Raw genomic sequence first — 22,379 nt, 5'->3', positions numbered from 1 at the left:
CCAATGTGAACCATCATTGCTCATGTTAAGATTAATACTGCTAATTGTGCAGACAGAATTTAAATGAGATACTTATTTACTTCCCCTATTATATATCAGTACAGAACTCTGTTTAAAAATAGAATTACTAGATGCTTCCCTAGCTGTCCCCCTGTCTGTCTCCTTAATTATATCAGTTGGAGGACTCATTTATCTAAGCCTTAATCAGGGATGAAAATCTAGCTAGTTTGGTAATGACTTGCGTATTTCCCTCGGCTGGTTTATGATTGATCCCCTTATTCTCGCTGAGGAGGGTGAGCAGTGAATTGGAGGCTAAACTTGAGGAAATGCACGAGGTTCCCAGAGAACAAAGAAATTTAGCGAGAGGAAGGAAAACCCACCAACACACGGTTGTGCTGTTCAGCACCGTGTCTCAGCTTGGAGTCGCTGTGGATGGGATCCAGGGAGGCACATTCTTTGGGAAGTTAAATATATCTCACATCCCTCCGTGGTTTCCAAGCAATTAAGGGAAAAACCTTTGTCTGCTCCCCTTTGAGCTCCCCTTTCCCACTGGGAAGGAGGACAGACGTGGGGACAGCAGGGACGCCACCCCGCTCAGCCCCACGGGTGGCACGGCCGGGATGCAGGACTGGCTTCAGGCTCTGCGGTCGGTGCTCAGCTTGAGCCCTTGTTGCTCTAATGAAAGGCTCAAGAACAACGGTTTTCTTCTGCCCTTTGTGCCGGGCAGCTTGTTATTATTTACAAAGGACTGATATCGGGACTCTGATGGTGCAGGAGCTAGTGCTCACGGTTAACTTGTGTGAGCTGTAACTCATGGAGATGTCTTGCATGGACTCGTGTTAGTGAGTTCACGTAAGTAAGGGATGTGAATGGAGGAGAAAAGTCCCACATCTGAGTGTGAAAACAGAAAGGCTGGAGTCTGAGGGACTCTGTTGAGTGAAGACAAACACGTATCTTTGGCAAACACCAAATTTTGTTGGTGCCTGGGTGGTGTTATGTTTCATTACCCCATAAAAAAAAAACAGTGCAGATGATTTTGGTGTTAGCAAGCATGGTGGCATCACTGGGAAGAGACAGAGAAATGAAAAAGGGGATTGCTTTGAGCATGACGTGCTTCTCTTCCCGTCGTTCAGACTCCACCTTCCGCTACACCGGCAGCCCCGACAGCCTGCGCTCCCGGGCCCCCATGATCACCCCCGACCTGGAGAGCGGGGTCAAGGTCTGGCATTTGGTCAAAAACCACGACCACGGAGACCAAAAGGAAGGAGACCGGGGCAGTAAGATGGTGTCTGAAATCTACCTGACCAGGCTGTTAGCTACCAAGGTAACTGCCACGCGCTAAATCCGCGTGGGAAATGCATAGGGAGGCCCATCTATACCCACTTGCCGGGGGTCCTGTGCGGTCCCTAACGATGCTCCGCTGCCGGGGGGACTGTCCCCGCCGGGCTTCCCCGGGCCCCAGGGCTCGGGTGGCTCCTGGCGCAGCAACGGAAACACAGCCCAGATTTCCTCACGCTGCACAGTGATTGCTGCAATACTTCATTCTTCTGCACGGTATTAAAACACAAAGAGCTGGAGAAACGCAGCAGTGCCTGTAAATATTTAACTGGTTTCCTTGGCCAGAGAGAGTTTTCCTGCTTTTCACCATGTATTCAACACTATAGATAACGCAGATTTGGTTTTGTAAGCAAAAGAAATTGTTTCAGGTTAGAAATAAAGAGGAAATGCAGCTGTGAGTAGCTGCAGGCTGGAGCATTCCCCCGGGGTCCTCCGGCAGCACAGTCAGCGTTTGTAAAGACCCCGACCTTACTTACTCCCGTGGGGTCCGTGGCGGCCCTTTGGGGCTCTGCAGAGCTGGTAACTCCGTCTGGCCTCCCCCCCTGCCACCGCTGCTCAGCCAAGCGTGCGCCCGGCCCTCCCTTCACCTTCTCGGTGCTGCTCCCATCAGGGTACGCTGCAGAAATTTGTGGACGACTTGTTTGAGACGCTGTTCAGCACCGTGCACCGCGGCAGCGCGCTCCCGCTGGCCATCAAGTATATGTTCGATTTCTTGGATGAGCAGGCAGATAAGCACGGCATCCATGACACAGATGTGAGGCACACGTGGAAGAGCAATTGGTAAGAATGGAGGAGGAGGGTGGAAGCGGGAGCAGATCTGAGTATTGAACAATTGTCTGTGTCCTGGGGAAAAACAGAGATGGGGAAGAGCTTTGGGAAGGGTGGGAACAACCAAGTTCCGTAGCTCCAGAGCATGAGATGTACCACGAAGCCGTGCTAATGCTTTTCAACCAGCACCGCTGCTGTCTCAGTGCCCCGCGCAGACGTGGCAGTGGGGTTTGATCCTGGTTTGTGCTGCGCCCCGTGCACACACGAGCTGAAACCCCAGTGCAGCGTTAAACCACGAGCCCAGCTATCTCCGAGTCCCCTACCCGGGTGGGAGCTGGGCGCTGGCCTCAGGCTGTAGATCCACACTCCTGGACTTTGGAAATCGCGGGGTTTGCAGAGCCGGGCGGGAAGCAGGGCTCTGTGCCGGTACCACCCTGCCTGTGCGGCCCTGCCTGCGCAAGCGGGCTGTGGCAGGAATGCCGGCACAGGCTGGGAGGGGAGAGCTCGGCCAGCGGCTGCACCTTCCCCATCGCTTCGGGCAGCAGCCGGAGCATTTGGGCAGCGGGAGGAGGTGGCACGGGGGGAAGGAGCCAGCCCCGCATGCTGCCGGCACAGACTGCAGCCAGGTTCAGCCTTCTCCAAACAATAGGAGCTCTCACGTCTCTGCTTCTGCTGTTATTTTAGGATTAAAAGCTCCATGGGTTAGAAATTTACCTCTGCGAGGAAGGAAAAAAAGCACAACAAATGGTTGCTCCCTGAAGACTTTGTATTTTCCCCAGAGTCCCTCGTGGCTTAAAAGGCCTCTAATCATCACGGCTGCAAAAGCTGGGTTCCCCGCTAAGGCTGTGGGAAGCTAAAAACAATTTATTGAAAGCCTTAAAAGAAGGAGTTATTAGGATAAAAACTCCAGAATCACAAAAAAAGATGAGACTCCTTAAAGCAGTAAAAAAGAGAGCATCAACTGGCTGAGTTTGCTCTGCCAGAGCCATCAGACCACACGAGCCCTGGTCCTTCCGTCTGCCCCGGGGCTCAGGAGAAGGGCGAAAATGTGGTCTCTGAACTCAGAGCTCTGCGGAGCCCTCTGCTTGGCTGCAGCATTCCCAGAAAGGGAATTTTGGTGGGGAGATGGGAGAGGGCTTATGCCACTGGAGCAGGTCAAAGCGAACAGGGGCTGGGAAGAGAGAGCTGGGGTAATGGGGGGTCAGGGAGCTGGCGCTGCCGGGGATGCGGCTGAGCTGCTCGCCTGCAGTGCAGCAAGAGTTAAGGCTGAAGCCTTCAGTGCGGCTAGCTGGGTAGATAGAGAGAGCTGAGACTTGAAAGGTAATAGAAAGCAGCAGCTGTTTTTTTGATCCTGCTGTACAGCCAAAGAAAAAAGGAATAATAATTCCCCTTTGATTGTAAAGGCCTCGGGATTTGGGGACAAAGCCTGTGATGCCTGCTGCACCGCTCACAGATGATGGACTGCGGAGTGGCCGGGCAGCGGCTGATTAGCGTGGGGGCGGCAGCGCTGCTGCCCCGGGCTCAGCCCTGCGCCGCGGCCTCCCCCTCTAACGAACTCGGTTTAATGGGCTCCTCGCGGATCTGCTCGCCCCGCACCACCCAACGCTGCTCAGCTCTGCCCTGGCACAGACTGCCTGCCCTCGGCGCCTGCTGCCCGCCCGGCTCTCGCCTCCTCCGCGTTTCTGTGCAGGACCAGACCCCAGCGCGGCTCCCGGGGCGCGCAGGGCAGCAGTGTCCAGCCCAGGCATAGCAGGACCCATCGCAAGCAATCCAGGCAGGACAGGGCTAACTGGTGTTTGATGGACCTGGCCCAGCTCCTATTCAGATTATTGCTGCTTCCCACCATTTGTATTCTGCTTGGGAACACAAACCGCAGCAAGTGTCCTTTCCTAGCCTTTGTCTTAACATTTAATTTTGTTTCTTGATTTCCCTACAGCCTCCCTCTCCGATTCTGGGTGAACGTCATCAAAAACCCCCAGTTTGTGTTTGATATCCACAAAGGCAGCATCACGGATGCCTGCCTCTCTGTTGTGGCTCAAACCTTCATGGACTCCTGCTCCACCTCGGAGCACCGCCTGGGCAAGGATTCCCCCTCCAACAAGCTGCTGTACGCCAAGGACATCCCCAGCTACAAGAGCTGGGTGGAGAGGTGAGCGGCAGCAGTGTGGGCGCAGGGCTGGCCTGGGCGCTCCAGTCCTGCCCGACCTCCTGCGCCGAGCAGCTTTGCTCTCGGTGGCCACCGATGCAGCAGGGTGGCTCTTGCAGTGAGCTGGTAGCACAGCTCAGCACTGCCGAGCATCGCTGCTCTTATTTTCAGCTTGTTACAGACCAGGATTCCCTCTTGCTAGGTGTAAGCCTAAAGCAAAATGATGTCCTTTTCCCTGTAGAGCTTAGTTTAAATCCTAAGGAGAAGAGGGCCATTTTGAACCTCCGTGTTTCTCATGGCCCTCCCTTCCCACAGGTATTACGCAGACATCGCCAAGCTCCCCGCCATCAGCGACCAAGACATGAACGCCTACCTCGCTGAGCAGTCGCGCCTGCACTCCGCTGAGTTCAACATGCTGAGCGCACTCAACGAGATCTACTCCTACGTCAGCAAGTACAGCGAAGAGGTGGGTGTCCCCTGGGGCGGGCGCAGAGGCGATGTCGCCCCGGGCACATGCGGCGTGGGAGAGGAGCCGTGCTTCTGCACGGTAGTGGGTTGGGCAGCGATCCCCTTGCTGCCACCCAGAGCTCCTTCCTCCTCTCTCGTCCTCGATGCAGCAGCGCCGTAGCTTGCACCGCTGCTGCCCTGCTCTGCTCTGTTCATGCACAAATTGGTTCAGGTCCTGGCCGTGCCTGTAGCGTACTCCCCAGGGGACTGAGAGCTAAAATGTTGTGGGAGCAACTGCATCCCTCAGCCTTGGCTTGCGCCCAGTGCAGCCCACTCCTAAATGCAGTGGAAAATCATCATGACCTAGTGAAGCTCCCCAGAAACATCCCTGTCTTTTGGGAGCAGCATGGTACAAATCCCATGTTGTGGTGATGCAGGCTCCTGTTTGCAAAGAATCCCTGGCAGCATGAGCTCCTTTAATGAATGCATCGCTTGAAACCAAGTTCTCGCCATCTGTTCCACCCCTTCATTTCCCTGTAAGAAGAACCTATTTTGCAATTATGTCCATTAAAAGGAAGGGTTTTGTCATTTAATTGCATGTATGCGTTTGTGATACAATGCCACAGCTATTTTCCGATTAGGGTTTAAAAATCTCATAACTTTCATGCTAAATGAGACAAGAAATGTGGAGGCCAAGGTGCAAGAGTGGGAATGATGTTGTCGTGCAGGTAACGTGCACCGAGCGGTCCAACAAATCAACGGGCACGGCCGCGGCATGGCGAAGTGCTCGTCGCGTTGCTTTGCCGTTCGTTATTTCGGTTTCACGCATCCACGTGTCGAGTTGCTCACATCTTGCTGCCCGCCCACCTCCACCACCCCCTCTCGCACGCTGACTTCTTTCTCTTTTTTTTCTCCCTTTTTATTTTTTCTGTACCAGCTCATTGGGGCTTTGGAGCAGGATGAGCAGGCACGTAGGCAGCGTCTGGCGTACAAAGTAGAGCAACTTATTGGTGCCATGTCTATTGAGAGCTGAAGAAAGGTTGCGGTGCTCACGGACGGCCAAGGGCAGAGGATTGCACGGACTGTCGGGAACTGAGAGGGAGAACAAGCAAGAAAGGCGCTGGACACACACAAATACCAAGGCTCTTCTGGAGGGAGCAGAGACTGGCCCAAGGACTGACTGTGTTCAAAATCATATAGGATCCAGTTTGAAAAGGCAGGAAGAGAAAAAGACAAAGCATCTCAATCAAAGTCAAATCAAGATGGATCACTGCTTCGAGTATACATGGAAAGAAGGAACCTGGAAAGTCTGGATGTCTCCATGACTGCTGCTTTGCATGAAAATTGTTTGATGTATATTAGAAAATAAAACTTTATTTAAAGTTTTTTTTTTAAAAAAAAAAGAAAGAAAAAGGAAAAAAAAAAAAAGAAGAAATAGAGCAAAAACCACAGAGGCCACAGAGATAATCCTGGCAACAAGATCCAGCTCTGAATCCTGTCCTCGAGAGGCTCCCGAGGACGCAGCTCAAGCGTTCTGCGAACGGTCTCTTACGCCAATTGGAAAGTCTGGAAAACCGAAATTTTCTTCTTTTTGGGATCTTACAAGAAATATGAGCACAAGTTTGCACCACACCTTTTTACACAAGTAAAATAGCAGTTTAGCCAGAAAATAGTTCAGTGGCTGAGTAACTTATAGGCACTAGAAGGAACTTTACCCGAATTGCAAAACCATCAGATCATCCAACCTGTCTTGAAATCCAGCTTTATCTATGTATTTATATAGCGTCAATATATATATATATTTTTTAAATCCCATTTACTGTTGAACGAGGAAAGATCTGATTTTAAATGCTTTCCCCCTTCCCACCCCCACTCCGCCTGGCTGGATGCCGGCGCCGCCGCGGTGACCCAGCAGCACCCCGAGCGGCGGCGCGGCCCCGGTTGGGCCCAGCTGCGGTCGGCGCGTTGCTGGTTTCTGCAGGTACCGTTTGCGCAGAAGCGGCCGGCTGCCCTCTCCCCGTCGGGCAGAGCTGGGATGAAGCCTCCTTGCTTGTGTTTTGGTGGTGGTTTCTGGCAGCCGCCTCTGATTTCTTGCAGTAAAACCCAACAAACCCCCAATGTTTACAGTGAGCGATACTTGAAAAGACTCGACGTAGCGAGATGAGGTATTTATTGCTTTTCTGTTTGACTTGCAGAGTTGATCAGCACAGGCTCCCTTTGAGTTTCTCTGCCAGCATCCGCGGTGTCGCCCGGGGTCAGGCCCAGGGCTTGGATTTCCACTGGGGAGGGGAAAGAAATCTTTGCTCTAGGCAAGGGAGAGCCTTGACCAGCACTCCACGGGCCAGCTAGCGCTGCTGTCTTGTCTCTGTCTCGGCGTCTCGTTGTGATATTCAGTTCCTCGCTGGCCCCGACGGCACGTGTTCTTGTGGCCAGTGGCAGGCAAATGTTTGTGAGTGTTATTTCTTTCAAAGACACCAAAGCTTATGTGTGTCCCTTTGTAGAGTGCCAGGAGGGGAAGGAAGGCTGTAAATATTTCTCTCTGTAATAAATATTGATATTTGTGCAGGCTGCAGTGGGGAGGACAGGGTGATTAGTTCTAATGGAAATACAAGTATTGACTGCATAAGCTTGGCAGTGGCAGCAAAATAGCTCCTGGCATCTGCTCAGCCCTGCCCGGGCAGTGCTGTGCCGGGCTGGGACCTCGGTTTGCAGTGGGCGCGTGTCAAAGGAAAATCCGTGTTCGTATCGTCCCCCTCCTGCACCGCTCCTGCCCAGGGCAGCCCGGGGGGGTCACCACAGGCTCCCCGTGCTCCGGGGGAGCTGCCGGCTTTTGGTCTCGAGATGCAGTCCTGAGGGGAGCCAGCAGCAGGGGAGGCGAGAAGCGTGTAGAGAAATACTCAGGAAACTTGTTGTTTTAATTACCCTTCAGTAAAAGCCATGCCGCATCCACTTTCCTTGGTAATCCACTTGTGTGAGTTTCTCTGGGCCCTGTTAATACTCTGGAAGAAAATACTAATGATCAACCTTGTGCAATAAGTTCTTGACATTTACAACAGCCTGAGCTTTGTAACTGGAGGGCTCAGATTTACTGAGAGACGGAGAGAGCTGGCAGAAACAGAGACTGAGAAGCAGAGCAGGATTCGTACTGCCCGTTATCGGGAGAGTTCCCTTCCCGGGGATCCTTCTCCCGCACAGTGAATCTAATTTTAAAGACAGAAAATGTGCAAATGTCCAGGTTGCCCTATTAAAGTCTGGTGAACGAGCCGTCATTGCAGCAGCCGCCAGCCTGCCCTGCTCTTTGCTGGGGCATTCCAGGGGATGCGGAGTGTCAGGTTTTGAAATCCTCCAGGTCTCATTTTTCACTGGTTTCTGTGACTGCTGTTCACAGTGATGCGGCATGCAGCTTATGTGAGTGATTTCCAGATCTATATTCTAGTTATGGTCATTGGTTTGGGTATTCATATCCAGATCATCCACCAAATTCTTATGGTACTCTGAAACCCAAAGAAAGCACTCCAGATGGTTTCCAAACACTTTAAATATTAACCTGCAGAGCTATTTCTGCAAGTTTCACAAAATATGAATACTGCCCAAAGCAAAGACCTGGCTTTTCATCACCTGGGTGCTGGTGAATGTGTGCTTGCCCTACAGCCCGAGTCAGGCCCTCGTGGTCTTCTTTTCTTCACGTCTATTTGAGAGGCTTTTGCGTAGCCGCTTTTAAGCATACTTTCCTCCTCCTGCTCTCTGCCTCCTGGCCAGGAGCACCCCGTAAGCAAACATTTTGTCATTCCCCCTTCCCCAGTATTTTCTCAGCGAAGGCGGAGGTCCCTGACCGTCCCCTGGGTTCTCTGGCAAGGGCTTTGTTGGGCAGCGCTGAGGGCGGGTGCTGCGGCGACCCAGCAGCGGTGCCGGTGACCGGTCCCTTTTCCACGTGCGTTTTGGCTGCCTGTTCCCCCACGGGCAGGCGGCGGCAGAGGCGGCACGCGGGATGCGTCCCTGCTCGAGATGCTCCGTGTGCGGTGCGGTGGGCTGCCGGCCCTGCTCGGCTGGTTTGCCCCTTAGCAGCCTCTCCCCCTCCGCTGGCAGGAGCCTGGGAAAGGGCCCGTAAAGTGGGAGTATCCTGGAAGGTAAAGATGAGGGGGGAAAAGAAAAATAATTGCAGAGCCCAGAGGGATTGGTTTGTGAGGAAGGATTAAAAGAATCCAACGTGTCCAAGCTGGCTAAACCCGGGGTCTGTATTCCATGAATACACCAGAGCACTAAGGAGAGGAGTGGACAACTGAGTTTCTTTTCTGTGCTGTGGAAGGAAGCTGAGCAGAGGAGAAAAGGGAAAGCAGCAGGAGCACTTTGCAAGCCAGTAAGCTCTTACACTTTTGACTGACTTCCGAGGGAGGCAGCAGGAACATCTCTTCTTCCATCATCGGAAAAGGCCTTAGGAGGATGGCGTAGGGAGCAGCACTGTGCTGGCTGGAAGGGGTGGCCTATAAATAATCTGCCAAGTGTCTCCTCGTGGCGGTTGACATGAATTATGGATCTTTACAGGCAATTATATGGAATGAAGCAACATATCCCCTTGGGGCAAAGCGCTTGTAATCTACCGCCCTGTTTGCATCTGACTTTTCGCTTACTCCTTTGGGAAGAGGAAGCCTCGGATCTCAAAATGGCATTTTCCTCGCACTTGCAGCAAACTGGACTCGAGGTTTGGTCAGGAGGGGGCAGTGACTTTGCCTTAGATGAACCGATTTCACATCCCTCTCATTGCCCCCTTCCTCCTGCAAGGCCGGTTGGTGTTTCGATTCTCCAGTTCACTTTGTTTCAGGTATCTCGACATCAAAGTGGGAGATGTCGTTTTCTGGAATCTCTCTGCCTGGTGTCACTGCTTAAATAATTCCATTTAATCTTCTGCTCATGAGCTATCAAAGCACCCACTCCAAGGGGGAGCAAGGTGCTAATCAAACGCTTCTCCACCTTGAAAGCCTTTATTAAAAACCCATATACAAGAGTTTAACTTATAGGCAAGCTTGTCTCCACATGAGCCCCGCTGTGGAGCACAACAACACTGCAGCCCACCAAAGTACAGAGGATGTGGACCTCAAGTGGTCCACGCTTTGCCATAAATGATGAATTTATGTTTAAAGGGAGGCAGGAGAGATCAGCACGGCCAAAGTGCTGGAGCCCCTGTGGGATCCAGCATGGACCAGTTCGCAGCTGTGTGAAGACCCACCACGGGAACCAGCGCTGAGAAATCAAACCGCTGCCGCGGCCTCGCTGCTGGTGGGCAGCATCGCAGGCAGCGCGCGTGTCGGGGAGGTTTATCCCTAAGGAGGCTGGACGTGGCCGTGCTGGACGGCAATGCCTTCCCGCAGGGTCTCGGTGCTGTGACGCAGTGGGGATGGCGAGTGCAGCCGCTCGACGCGGTGGCAACAGAGACCTTCATCACAGCAGTGCCTTCAACACACTGTCTTAAAATCCTAATGGCCCGCCCCCGCATCAGTTCTCTCTCCTACCTTCAACTGGACTTCACCAAAAATGTCATAATGTAGGAAACAATTTGGGTGGACATGTGGAGGACAGAAGCAAGAGGACTTAAAGCTCTGAGGTCGCGTTCCTGCATGCTGCTGATGCTGAGCGCCTCGGTGCGAGTCATTTAAGTCTGCGTGGAAAGGGTCGGAGCGCTTCCCTCCTGCGGTGGGCACGACCTGCAAACAAGGTCTTATTTCCAGAAGTCCCGAGCAGCCAGCGGGGATGAGGAGCACCGACCTGCCCGCTGCCCTCGCCCCGTCCCCAGGGCAGCAGGTTGGCAAAGGGCAGAGCAGCTCCCGGCACGGTCCCCGTGATGCTCCTGTCCAAGCCTGTGTCTCCAGCCTGTTCCCTGGCAGCAGCCCAGCCACGTTCTCGCCTGTCACTGGCTCTTCTCCATCCAGTTTCCAGTGCTGTCAGAGCTCACCTGTCATGGGGACTCAGCTCGCCAAACTAAATGAAACTAAAATAGACTGACTTGGATAAGCTGGGACGTCAGGGAAAGCTCACGAGTGACTGTACCCTGGAGAGAAGAAAAAACGTTCAGAGAAGGATAAATAACTGACATCAACGATGCATTAAAATGCCACAAAGCTTCAGCCATCCTATTTCAGAGTTGCATTTGTACCATAAACCGCAAGCCAATAACGCAGGGAGCTGCGACGTTGTATATAGTTGCGTGCTAGGTAGAGCTAGGTGAGCAGTCCCGTCTGTTTAGTGAATGTGTCTTCGGTGCTAACTCCTGCGTCGCCCCAGCCTTCGCCCGAGGCCACCAAGACCAGTGGGTCAGAGGCTGAAGGCAAAGCACTGGTGACAGCTAAGAGGCCACGCAGCACCCACATGGACAGGATGCTTTTGGTTTTTTTAATCAGACATGCAGTGGGGAAATAATTGGAATAAAAGATGCCTGTGTGCACTGCAAAGAAGGCGCCGTTCAGGATCTGCTGAGCTGAGCAACCCTGAATGTGCAATTGAAATGTAGGTTGGTCAGATTAGTTTTGAAGGGGAAGAGGATGGGAGTCTTCGAACCGATTTTCACCTCCTGGAAGGCTTTGTGCAAAGCCTCTGTTCACCATGAAAAATCCCCAGCTTCGGGCGGCATTCCCGTTCTGGGCAAGGCACGGCACAGAGGCCGGCGCCCCAGCCGCGGGCGGTACGTGTTGCCTTCCTGGCTCCTCCGCGGGCACGCGTCCAGCGGCAAGCTCTGGGTCTCCGGTGCGCGGCCCGCAGCCCGGGGCGCGTCGCTGCCCGTCCGCGGCGGCACGGGCGGGGGCCGCGCGGGGGCCGGGAGGTGGGGAGGCGAAGGCAGCGGGGCAGCACGGGACGGCAGAGACCGACTGCTGCCTTGCTGGAGAAGCAGCTCCTCGTCTCGCCTGGGCGTCTGCGCCGACATTGCTGCTGCGGTTGCCCCGGGAGCAGCTCAAACGCAGCAGCGGGTGCTTTGGCCGTGCTGTGAGCACGGTGGTGTCTGTGTGCTTGTTCTTTCAGATCCCTGTTTTGCCCCTGTGTTACCCATTCCTCTCCTTTCTTTGTAAAAGTGGAATATAATACTGAAAAAAATAGACGTTCCTGCAGCGCATTAAGAACTTGCTCCAAAGACCTGCAGGGTCCATCCAATTGCACGGACAATATCCCAAACTCTCTGGGCCTCCTGAGGCTGCCAAATCGAATACGAGATCTCCTGTATGGCCTTTCCTTTGAGATTTTTAATACCTCTATTTCAAATAAGCTTGGAAGTTTATGCAACAGCTTCTCCATCAGATGTTTCCATCTCACGGACTGGACAGCAGAAAGATGCGCCTGCAAGAGGAGCCGATGGAAAGTAAATGAGCTGATGAGCTGATTTTGCCACGTTATTTCATAGCTTCAGAAGATACTGCAGTAAAATGTCCTTCTCACGTTGATGAGCGTTGCTGTGTTAACGGCACCTTGGGGGCCGTTAGGAGAAGCGGTGGGAAGCAGCAAGGGGAAGGGAACGTACAGGTACTAAAACTTCTGGAGTCCCCAAAAATGTCACAGAATGTAGGGGTATCAGCCATGGAACAGATTCTGATTTCTTCTGCCCCCCTCCTTAAAGTAAACACGTGCCGGTTTTAGGGGATTTGTGTATTGGCAGGAATAACGAATTGATCTGTATCCGTACCCATTCCACCGTATCGTTCTCTGGCTCCTCCCCTCCCCGTTATACTTGACACACTGGAGTTCTGTATTATATTTTTTTTAAGATGATTGTCTGTTTTTTGTTGTTTTTACAAGTGTTGTGGAAAAATGTAAGAAAGTTTAAGTATTTAAAAATGTTCCAAGGAAAAAAGGGGGTTTTGTTATTATTCTAATATATTATTGTGTACCTATTGTAAATACGAAACACTCCTATTTTGCAAGCCAAGGACTCACTTTGTACTGTTGTTATATATAAATAAAGTTTACTGGTTAAAAAAGCCCTCTTGAGTGGGTCCTTATTTTCTAACATGTGGTGTGTGGTATGTATTGTATAAGCTGAGTATATTGGTGAGAAATATTTACTTACTGAACCACACCAGCAATAAATGGGTAACTGGAAATCTGGAAGTAACCCCTGTCCAGCGAAGCCGGGGGTGCAGCTGGGCTGGACGGGGGTCTGGGGTTGCCTCCTGGCCTCCAGCCTTTGCAAAGCAACTTCTACCTTGGCAGCAGGGAAAATTTTTCCGGTAGTAAATGAAAAGCAAAGTGCGGTAGATGCAGGAGGCTCCGCGGGACTGAGCGATGCTGCTTCACGGCGTCCTTTCGCACAGAGCGGGGCGGGTGAGGCTGCTGCCGTCCTTGCTGGCCTCTGCTCTTCGAGAGCCTTCACTGCAGAGTTTTAGCATCGTTGCTAAATGGCCTCAAGCTCAGAAATGCCCCGTGAGACGTGCTGGTTCATCGTCTCAGAAAAAGATACGCTGTCTCGCCGAGGAGCGCCGATCCTTGCAGGCGGGAGAGGACACGCAGGCAGCCTTCTGGCCTGCGGGAAATACGGGGTGCTTCCACGCTCGTTAGGGAAGGAGCGGGCAAACGCTGTTTACAAACAAAAGGCCTGGATGCGTTTTTCATGTTTTCCCCTCCTTGAAATTATCAGTCCTTAAGGTACAATGCATTTGCTTCCATTTCATAAATTCAAGCTAACATTTTAGCAAATGCTGAGAGGCATCTGCTGAATAGTAGGAATCGGCAAGTGACTTCAGCAGCTGTCTGTCAACTTTAATGACCAATATGGTTGCAATTACAGCAATGAACTTTCTCTAACAGCCCAAAATTACTCTGGATGATGAGAAGTGACAGAAAAATGGAGACCCTTAAGGAAGCATTAAAAAAGAAACATGGGGATCTGGAACAAGAGGTCTTACTGCTTTTTCTGAAGGATCTTAGGGTTTTTCTCTTTCTAAATTCGGTACTAAAAAGGATAAATCTAACCCAGAAGGGGAAGGCATGGCACACCGTGGATCACAGCAGGGAGTTCAGTGCTGCCCCAAGATGTAGTTTTTACACAGACGTTTGACACTGAGCCCGCTTGGTTCAGTGCAGTGCTAACAGGGCGACGGGAAGCGGCTCCGATTTGAAGCTACTGCAAATATGTCAGCGCGGCAGCCTGCTCCTCAGGCGGGTCATTTTATCTTACTCTCCTCAAATGGAGAGCAAGGCTTGACGTGACCCTTAGGAAGGCAGCGGGGCCACGTCCTGCTGCCTCCCACTTTAAACCAGTAGATTTTATCCTCCACGGATTGATCCCATGGGCTCTCTTAGCCCTGATGCTGGCAGTCCTGTAACCGCTCCAGTGCTGAGCCGGGGTGTGCCAACCCAATATTGAGGGAATTTTTACATGATTTGTGAAGTCAAGGTATAAAAGAGGAGATGATTGTTTTTCACTCGTGCCTTGGGTTAGTCTAAACTTATACCAAGAATAAAGTCTGAACTGAGCTGAGGTTCCCAGAGCTTTCCTAAAGGCTGGAGGAGCGGGGTGTGGTGTTTTACAGGGGAGCTCCGGAGCTGGTGAGCTCTGTGCTGACCTGCTCGTGGCCATTGCGGTGCAGCAGAGATGCTGGAGGCGGGCGGCAGGAGGGCTGCTGGCAGGAGACCTTTCCACTCCATGTGCGACCTTTGAGAGATTATTGACTCCTTCAGCTCAGCAAAGGTGAAAGAAATTTCAATGTGAATCGACAGCATTGACCATGGGGTCATTTGTATTCATCTGCACCTTGTTAATATATTTAATATAATAAGTATACTCAATTAAAAATTACATTTTATCTGGCATGCACTTCACCAGGCTTTATCAGCACTGACAAGGTCAAGTGATGCTTAATAAAGGTTATATAAAATGGAGATGGCTTAAATCCCTCTATCATTTTCCAGGTCCAATGCAGAAGAGCAAAGAGCCACAAAGACACACTTGGGAAGGCGTCGCTAAAACAGCAGGTTTGGACTTTACTTGGGTAAGGTTGTGGGTGCGAGCAAACATTCCTCCGACAGGCTGCTGTTGCAGCGTTGAGCTGGGGTACCGCAGCGTTGAGCTGGGGTACCGCAGCGTTGAGCTGGGGTACCGCAGCTCTGCAGCCTGCCTGGGGCCGTTTTTCTCTCTGAAACAGCAGCAAAACAGCTTTGAGTTTATCCTCCATTCCCCGTTTCAGCTTTGACTGTGCTCACTCTCTGTATCCCCTAGGCCAGCTTTTATTTCACCTTCTGAACATATGGGATTGCCCTGTTGCTTACGAATAGCCATCGCTCTGTAAATAGTGGAAAGGATTTTGGACATCCTGGCGCTGGCTTTTCAAGCCTGGTTATCAGGGCAAGCTAATGGAGGTGACACTTTCAATTACCAAATACAATCATGGCATTAATATTGACCTGTTTAAATTCCAGCATCTTTTCTCCTCTGTGAATGCTTAGCTAGAGGGTGACATATAATTGTATGTAATCAGTTATTTTAAACTAGCAATAACAACCACAAAAATCTATCGCTTTTTATTCTAATAAACATGCATGGTCGTGTTATATTTAAGTGGCTAACTCACACATTTGTAGTGGAACTTTAGCTTAGTGTTGATTGGACACTTCATTGCTTAAAATGGAGCACATCACTAATAACCACGGTAAAACCTCTCCTCCCTACTCCAGAATTGTTTCAGGGGACGCCCAGGACCCCTCTCCGTGCCCACGTTTCCCCAGGCGCCGGGTCAATCTGGAACCTGCAAAGTCCTGGTGTTGCCAGTGGGGGCTACACGTCTGACAGCACCGGGATGAAGAGTAGCTAATTGATTTACAGATCTTCCAGAAGAGAAATCTTGTATCTGCTCCAGTATGTAGATACGTTTGTGCAGACAAGTGTATATAAAATAATGTGAAAGTATTATAACACAGTATAAAATAGATGTACAGCATAATACAACATGAATGTGTCTGTATCTATTTATATCAAGAGTATACCCCAGGGTTCATGTTAAATTTAAAATTACAAATATCGATGCCAAAACAAAGGATTTGTTTTTCGTTCAAAACAATACTTACGAAAATGGAAACCACTCAGGCTTTATTGTCGCTTCATAATTAACTCCAGTGAAGGAATCTAATTACAAATGTTCAATGCTGCCCTATGGCAAAATGTCTAAGAAAAGGGAAGGAGGATGGCCAGGCTTAAACAACTCAGGTAAAAATTAACTCCATGGTAATATTTGATTACTAAGAATGTCTCTATCAGCTTGTCTGGGTGTTAATGAATTGGGCTGTTCTTTTCACATTTGATTACTGGCGGTTTATGACTGCCATTTCGCCCTTACTGCTCCTGGAAATAGGCTTGTCTATGGCCTGAGCACCAGGAATAACGTTTGGGGGTTTATAAATAGATCCTGTTCTTTCCCTAGGAAAACTCTATTTTTTTTTTTTTTCATCCAGACTTACTTCAAGGCAAATCCTGGAGCTCCATGACTGGGTCCACATGGGGCTGTGCACGGGTCCTCCCTCGGTGCTTCGAGCTGATCTCACAGCATCTCTGTTCCAGAGCAGGCTGGGAAGGGAGCAGGAGGCTCTCTTAGCAGTACGAAATACAAAACACGGGATTTCTGCTTTCTAGCCCATTTCAAACAAAATCAGCAATGATCTTTATAAGTTGAAAATTATCCTTTTCCACGGTTGCTTTGCTTTGCTCAGCACTCACCAAGAGCTATGGGGATGTGCTGGGTGCTTTGCGGTGACCGGGCACCCCCCTCGGCCCCCCGGGGCACGGAGCTGGGTCCCCAGCAGCTGGGTCCCCAGCAGCATCAGCCCCTCGGGGGGGAAGGGGGGGCTGCGCTGGGGCTGCAGAGCCCCTCCAGCTCCCCCCAGCACCCTCGAAGGGCCGCTGACGCCCCGCTACGGCTAAAGCAAAGAGCCTGGTACTGGGGCCACCAGCTCCATAGACACAAAAGCTGGAGATAGCCCAGCCTCCTGGTGCTTCAAAGCAATAAATAGCCTCCATTTACTCCTGCAGTGGAGAGAATTATTCTCCCCTGTTGTTCACTCCCAGCTTTGCTGGTGCCTTGCCATGTGAGCAACCTGCCTGCCTCCCTCCCCTCTGAAAAATATAATGGAGCTACTTCCCATCCCTTGTGCAGGTGTTGGGAGATTTAATTGTATTTTGAGAGCCTCAGATGAAAAGCACTGCAGAAGCACCGGAGACTAATACATTCATTAGCCGAGTCCCCGCTGGGTGCCGGGGCTGGCTCTGGACACGCCACCCTTGGTGCTAGGGTGGCGGTGGGCGGCCTGGGAGCCGCCGGGATGCGCGGCCGGACTGCGCGATGCTGCCTGTCTCGGCACCGCCGACATTGTCATTCTGCTCCAGCCGCTGCCGGCTGCCCGGAGAGGAGAAAGCATTTTCTCTTTTGTTAGCACTCAATTAGGCTGAGCTTTGAGGAGAAGATATAAATGCTTAAAAGTTCTTTTTTTTTACCATGTTCAGCTTTCACAAAGGGAAGTGTTGGGATGATCTCGGGGGGAGAGTTGCTCGTGCGTGAGTTTTTAAGCATTCTTTTGACGTTCATTTGATTTTTGCAGCGGGAACCCGCAGTCTCTCTGAGCTCACCACAAAGGCATTGCCTCAGGCTGTACAGGAGTTTATAGACTAGGTCACAGACCTCATGCATATTTTATGTGTGCTCGAATAGCATTTTAGCCTTTGGCAAGCACAGGTCAGAGTGGCAGCACCCTGCCCGGGAGGGAAGGGGCTCAAGGCTAGTCACACAGAACAAATACACCAAACAAATAGATCAAGCACCAGAAATGCTCAAATCCACTTTGGGAGAGAAGTCAAAGGATTGCTCTGTGCACGGCCTGGCCTTTTTGCCTCTACGGGTAGAAGCAGGAGGATGGCCCGATGCTTCCAGAAGGATTATAAGCTCTGCTGGCTGCGAGGCTGGCAGCAAAATAACAGCCCTGGCCAGCAGCTCCTATCACGCTAATGGGTGGGATTCACCTCTCCTGCTACAGATCCATAAATGGGATCAGTGCTTCTAGAAGATAAGTCACCCCGGCTGAGCTAAATCACCCTCTGGAGATGCTGCAGTCCCTGCCGGGCACATGGGAGCGGTGTGCCTCCCGCCGCAGCAGGAGCCGGAGCAGCAGGGCGCTGCCGGGGCTGGGTGCCTGCTGGCACGGGGAGGCTGTAGGAAAAGCGTCCGCAGTGGTCTCAGCGCTGTGCTAATTGCAGGTCTCAAACAAATACCTCATTTACACACACACTAATAAATTGACTGCCGTTTGATATGGAGCTGTTAAGTGGGGAGCTCTGCGGGGAGCTCGCTCCCAAGGACGGACCTCTGAAACAAGGCAGAATCTCTTTCTCCAGCTGCAGAGGAGCAGCGAGGAGCCGGCTGGTGGGGAGGCTAATACCTCGGTGCATGGGCTGGAGGATTAGCAGGTTGGTAATTGATATGGGTCGAGTAATAATCTGTGGAGTGATTAATATGGATATGATTTTTGGATTAATAAGGATGCAGCAGAGCTGCCTGCTCAGGAAAGATGTTTGCACTCACCAGTTTGAATGCAGTGACCGTTACCTTAATGCTGTGATTAAATCCACATTTAAGACACCTCATTAAATCAGAGTGTAAGAGTGAATTCTTATAACCCGCAGCAAGAAATATATTCAGGCCTGGTGGGTGAAGAATGCAAGAAGATCCCTGGAGAGCCGCTGGGATCGTGTCTTACAGCTGCTGCGGGCCAGCCTGAGACGGAACCCTGCCGGCAGGCGCTGCGCTGCCGGCTCCTTCGCCCCGCTCTTTGGAGCTGCCACCCTCTGGCACGGCTCCTGCCCGTGGGCACACGGGCACGAGTCGCTTCGCTGCAGCTCTGTCACCTTCGGTGAGCTCAGGTCAGCTGCAGGACAAGTCTTGAGCAAAAGCATTTGCTGCGCGCCTCAGGCGTGGGGTGCTTGAGATGTTCTGAAGGGGATTGAGTTTTCCCATCTCTGCTGAGCCCTGAAACCGAGGGTGTCCTCCTCGCTTCAAAGGGGGGTTAAACGCAGGGATGGATCCCTGACCTGTCTGCAAAGCACTGACCTAGAAGAGAAGGAGACTTTCAACTGCCTCATTACTACCCTGCAGCTCAAAGCTACAGATCCCGTCCCCTTCGATTGCCTTTCATTGCTCTCAGGATGAAAGCGGTCTTTGGCAGAGGGGATTTGAGAACCAAGGGACTGCAAATCCTTCCCTGCCTCCGCCGCCCTCGCTCCAGCGCAGGCCGGCACCGCTCCCACCCTGCGAGGAGCGGAGGGGACCCAGGGCTCTGCCCGAAGCTGGGGCCACCCCCGCACACGCGTGTGCGCACACGCGCACGCCCTCCGCGTGTTTGTAAAACAATCTTTTTAATTTTCTGGTTGGCTTGGCAAATCACAGCTGCTCCTTCCCCAGAGCTCCTGAGCACATTTGCACAGGTTCCCATTTACATACAGTAGAGCTTTTAATTTCCTTCGCACCGCATGTCTCACCAATAAGCCATCTGAAATATTGCAGATGGCCGGGACGGGGAGCGGGGTGTGGGACACCGGGGGGAGAACGGAGCCGAGCCCGCAACACAGATGCCAACAGCCGTTTCGCCTAATGGCAGAGCCCAGGTTTGCTGCGGCTGCCCCGTGGTGGAGGATTATGCGAGGGTTTGCTCTCCGCTTATTTTTGCTTTAACTCAATGGCTTTGCATTTACCAAGACCGAGCCAAGGTGCTCGACTATTAATTGGTTCTTGCTGCTGAGCGAGGCTCATTAAACAGCAGCTTTGGGGTGCGAGTGGCAGCTCGCAGAGGCAGTAATGAGCAGGACAAGAGGTCCAGGACTGCAACTTCTCTCCTCCAGCATCTGTTATCACAATTACAACCCCAAAAACACGGCAACAGCCACCAAACGCGCACACAGGCGCGCACACACGTGCACAAAAGAGCCTTATTAAAACAAATGGCTCTCCCCAACGCCTCCCATTGAGGGAAATGATGGGGATTTCTCAGCTAGCAACACCCTGCAGCTGGGTTAATCACCGCCGTCCGGGGGAGCGCTGCCCCGCCAAACCCAGCCCATCCCCGGGGCAAACGCGGGGCACGGAGCAAAATCCAGCCGCGAACCTCCGGGGAGCTTGGCAGGGCCCCCCCGAGGCAGGGTAATTAGCATTCTGTAGTGATTAACACGGTACAATTTGTGCATATGGTGTAATTAGGGGGATAATTTATGCAGGCGGTTGATGATAGCGGAGGTTGTCGCTGCCGGTGGCGGGGTCCCCGGGCGCGGCCCCATCGCCGCCCCGCCGGTGCCCCCGGCCGAGCCGAGCCGAGCCGAGCCGAGCCGAGCCGAGCCGCAGGGCGCAGGAAGGAGCTGGTTGATGCCAGGACAAGGGTGGAGGGAACGCGGGAGCAAGGCAGAGCGGGAGAGGTGCGCGGCTCCCGGGGGATGCTCCGGCTCCCGGGGGATGCTCCGGCTCCCGCCGCTCCGGCTGCCATCTAGCGGTTTTCCAGCTTTTTGTTTTATTTTGTTTTGGTTTTTTTTTTTTTTTTATTTTGTTTTGGTTTGGTTTTGCTTTTTGTTGTTGTTGTTGTTGTTTTTGGGGGTTTTTTTCTGTTTGTTTGGGTTTTTTTGTTTTGGTTGGTTTGTTTTGTTTTTTCCCCTGGATGCAGAGCTCCCGGAGGAGTTCCTACGGCGCTGGAGATCACGCCCGGGATGGGGTAGGAGTGAAGTGCTGGCCAGGCTTTGGAGGGATCAGAGGGACATAAGGCAACAGCAGATTGCGCAGGATTAGCACTAGGTGGGGAGTGAAATCGGACCTTTATTTGCAAAGCGCTTTTCTGTATCTCATCTGGTTCAGCTTTTCACTGTTTGTGCCTTGAATGTGTTTCTGACCCCGTACACACAGACAATGAAACGCAACCCTTTCTCTCCAGTTGAGACGTCAGTGATGAACTCACGAACCAGGGGTCTAGCCTGACTCATTACCTACCTGAGCTGGCCTGTCTTTGCAAGACAGTTGTGATCTAGTATGCTGCTTTGTAGCTATGTAGCAGGGCACATGGTAAACAACAACAAAAAATCCCAATCTATATGTAGAGGCAGTGGATTGTAAATGGACTGGCTTTAAAAGTACCTGAAAAGCTTGTCCTGTTTGTGGTGCCAGACTGGGGGCTGGGACATAGCTCTGTATTTTTCTGCATCTGAGCTTTAGGCTTATTGCCTCGTTTGAAAAAAGAAGTGCAAAAAGAAGTGAGAACTTACTTACAAACTCAATGCCTGTTTAGAGGGCCTGCAGTGTGGACCTTCTTACCCCAAAATGCTCTAGAGACTTTGGATCAGTCCTTGAGTTGCCCAGATGCTCCGCAGCCCAGCACCCTGCAACATGGGGAGCTGGGCATGCGAGGGGCAGCCCCTGCTACGAACATTTGGGTGCTGTGAGAGATGATGGGTGGGAGCCCCTCTGGAGCACGGGACTATGGCCACGGCTCTGCAAGGGCCGACCGCTGCTGCAGCAGCAGGGAGACTGTTGAAGGGGTGGGATAAAGGGCGTTTGAGCAAGGGGCTCCCCGTCGGCCGGTCTGCGCACGCACCAGCACGGGGATCGCTCAGCTCATCTCCACTCTGGCCATGGCTGCGTTTCTCTGGTGAGTGATGGGAGCCTCCGTACTGAGTTTGAAATAGCTCGAATTCCCTGAAGGGAACATGCCATGTAAATATGCAGGAATCCTCTTGCCAGTCTGGCGTGGTGGTGGTGGTAGCGGAGACTCTGGAAGGCACAGACATCAGAATAAACATGACCCTCTTAAAGGCAGCTGATGATGCAAAGGTCAAAAAAAAATGATTGACGGGGAGAAAAATACATGCTAATATTTCTCCAAGAGGAAAAAGAATTACATATAATGGGTGTAATATTCAAAAAGAGCTAGCACATATGGTGAGTAATGCCAGCACTTTAAAGGCACTTAAGCCTTAAATTTCCCCTTGATAAAAGTTATGTCACTCTTACACAGCGCATCACACTGACATCTTTTATGGGCAAAGTGTCACGCAAACATACCCAAAGGAGAGCAGGAATGCCAGCGTAAACAGCAGTGCTGCAGGAGCAGCAGGCGGGCGGTAAGCAGCTCCCTGCTCGGGGCTTGCGGCTCTCTCCAGTGGAAGCCTCTCCTTGGGTGATGGCCATTGCGTTAAGTTCTGCTCATCGCAGGTCTGGGCAGAAGGACTGTGCCTGCTGCGGGTTTTTTTGTTGTCCATTTCCCACCATCAAGAAAAAACCAAAAATTCCCCTTTCTGCGCTGCCTTAGGCAGCTAGCAGCTGGTTTTGATCATTATCAACAGCATCACACCCTCAGCTTGGACATGTCCAAGGGTGGGACCCTTGTAAATCCCGAGCTTGTCTTTTGTCCAAGCTCCACATTTTTGTCTCAAAACTCTGTATTGCAAAATGAGGAACAGGGGCTGCTACAAATTCAGTGCTTTAGGCAGAAAGGGCATGGGACGCAGGGCTGAGGCTGCAGCAATGCGATGGAGCACCAAGCACCCGCCCTGGCAGGCCAGCTTTCTGCCGCTGAGCGGGGAGCAGGTTCCAGCAGCAGAGATGGAGCACAGAAACCCTCCTGATTTATTGTTCTCTAAACTGGGTGCACAAAAAAAATCAGGGTAGTAATCAAAGTGATAAACTTTACG

The 22,379-nt window shown here is 51.8% G+C and overlaps 1 protein-coding gene across 1 annotated transcript in view; it reads left to right on the top strand.

Moving 5' to 3' along the window:
* Nucleotides 1–6,519, top strand: part of PLXNA2 (plexin A2) — a gene marked incomplete at its 5' end in the record, with an annotated part of 151,948 nt that extends 145,429 nt beyond the window's left edge. Inside the window, 5 exons of the mRNA XM_082329984.1 lie at nucleotides 1,134–1,324; nucleotides 1,949–2,118; nucleotides 4,043–4,255; nucleotides 4,568–4,718; nucleotides 5,637–6,519. Coding sequence (XP_082186110.1) covers nucleotides 1,134–1,324; nucleotides 1,949–2,118; nucleotides 4,043–4,255; nucleotides 4,568–4,718; nucleotides 5,637–5,732 — 821 coding nt within the window. The 3' untranslated portion in view covers nucleotides 5,733–6,519. The remainder of the gene's footprint in view (nucleotides 1–1,133; nucleotides 1,325–1,948; nucleotides 2,119–4,042; nucleotides 4,256–4,567; nucleotides 4,719–5,636) is intronic.
* Nucleotides 6,520–22,379: the final 15,860 nt, after the last annotated feature.

This window comes from Platalea leucorodia, assembly GCF_965183815.1.
Source record: "Platalea leucorodia genome assembly, chromosome: 19".
Taxonomy (NCBI): domain Eukaryota; kingdom Metazoa; phylum Chordata; class Aves; order Pelecaniformes; family Threskiornithidae; genus Platalea; species Platalea leucorodia.
This window is presented reverse-complemented; position numbering and strand designations above follow the sequence as displayed.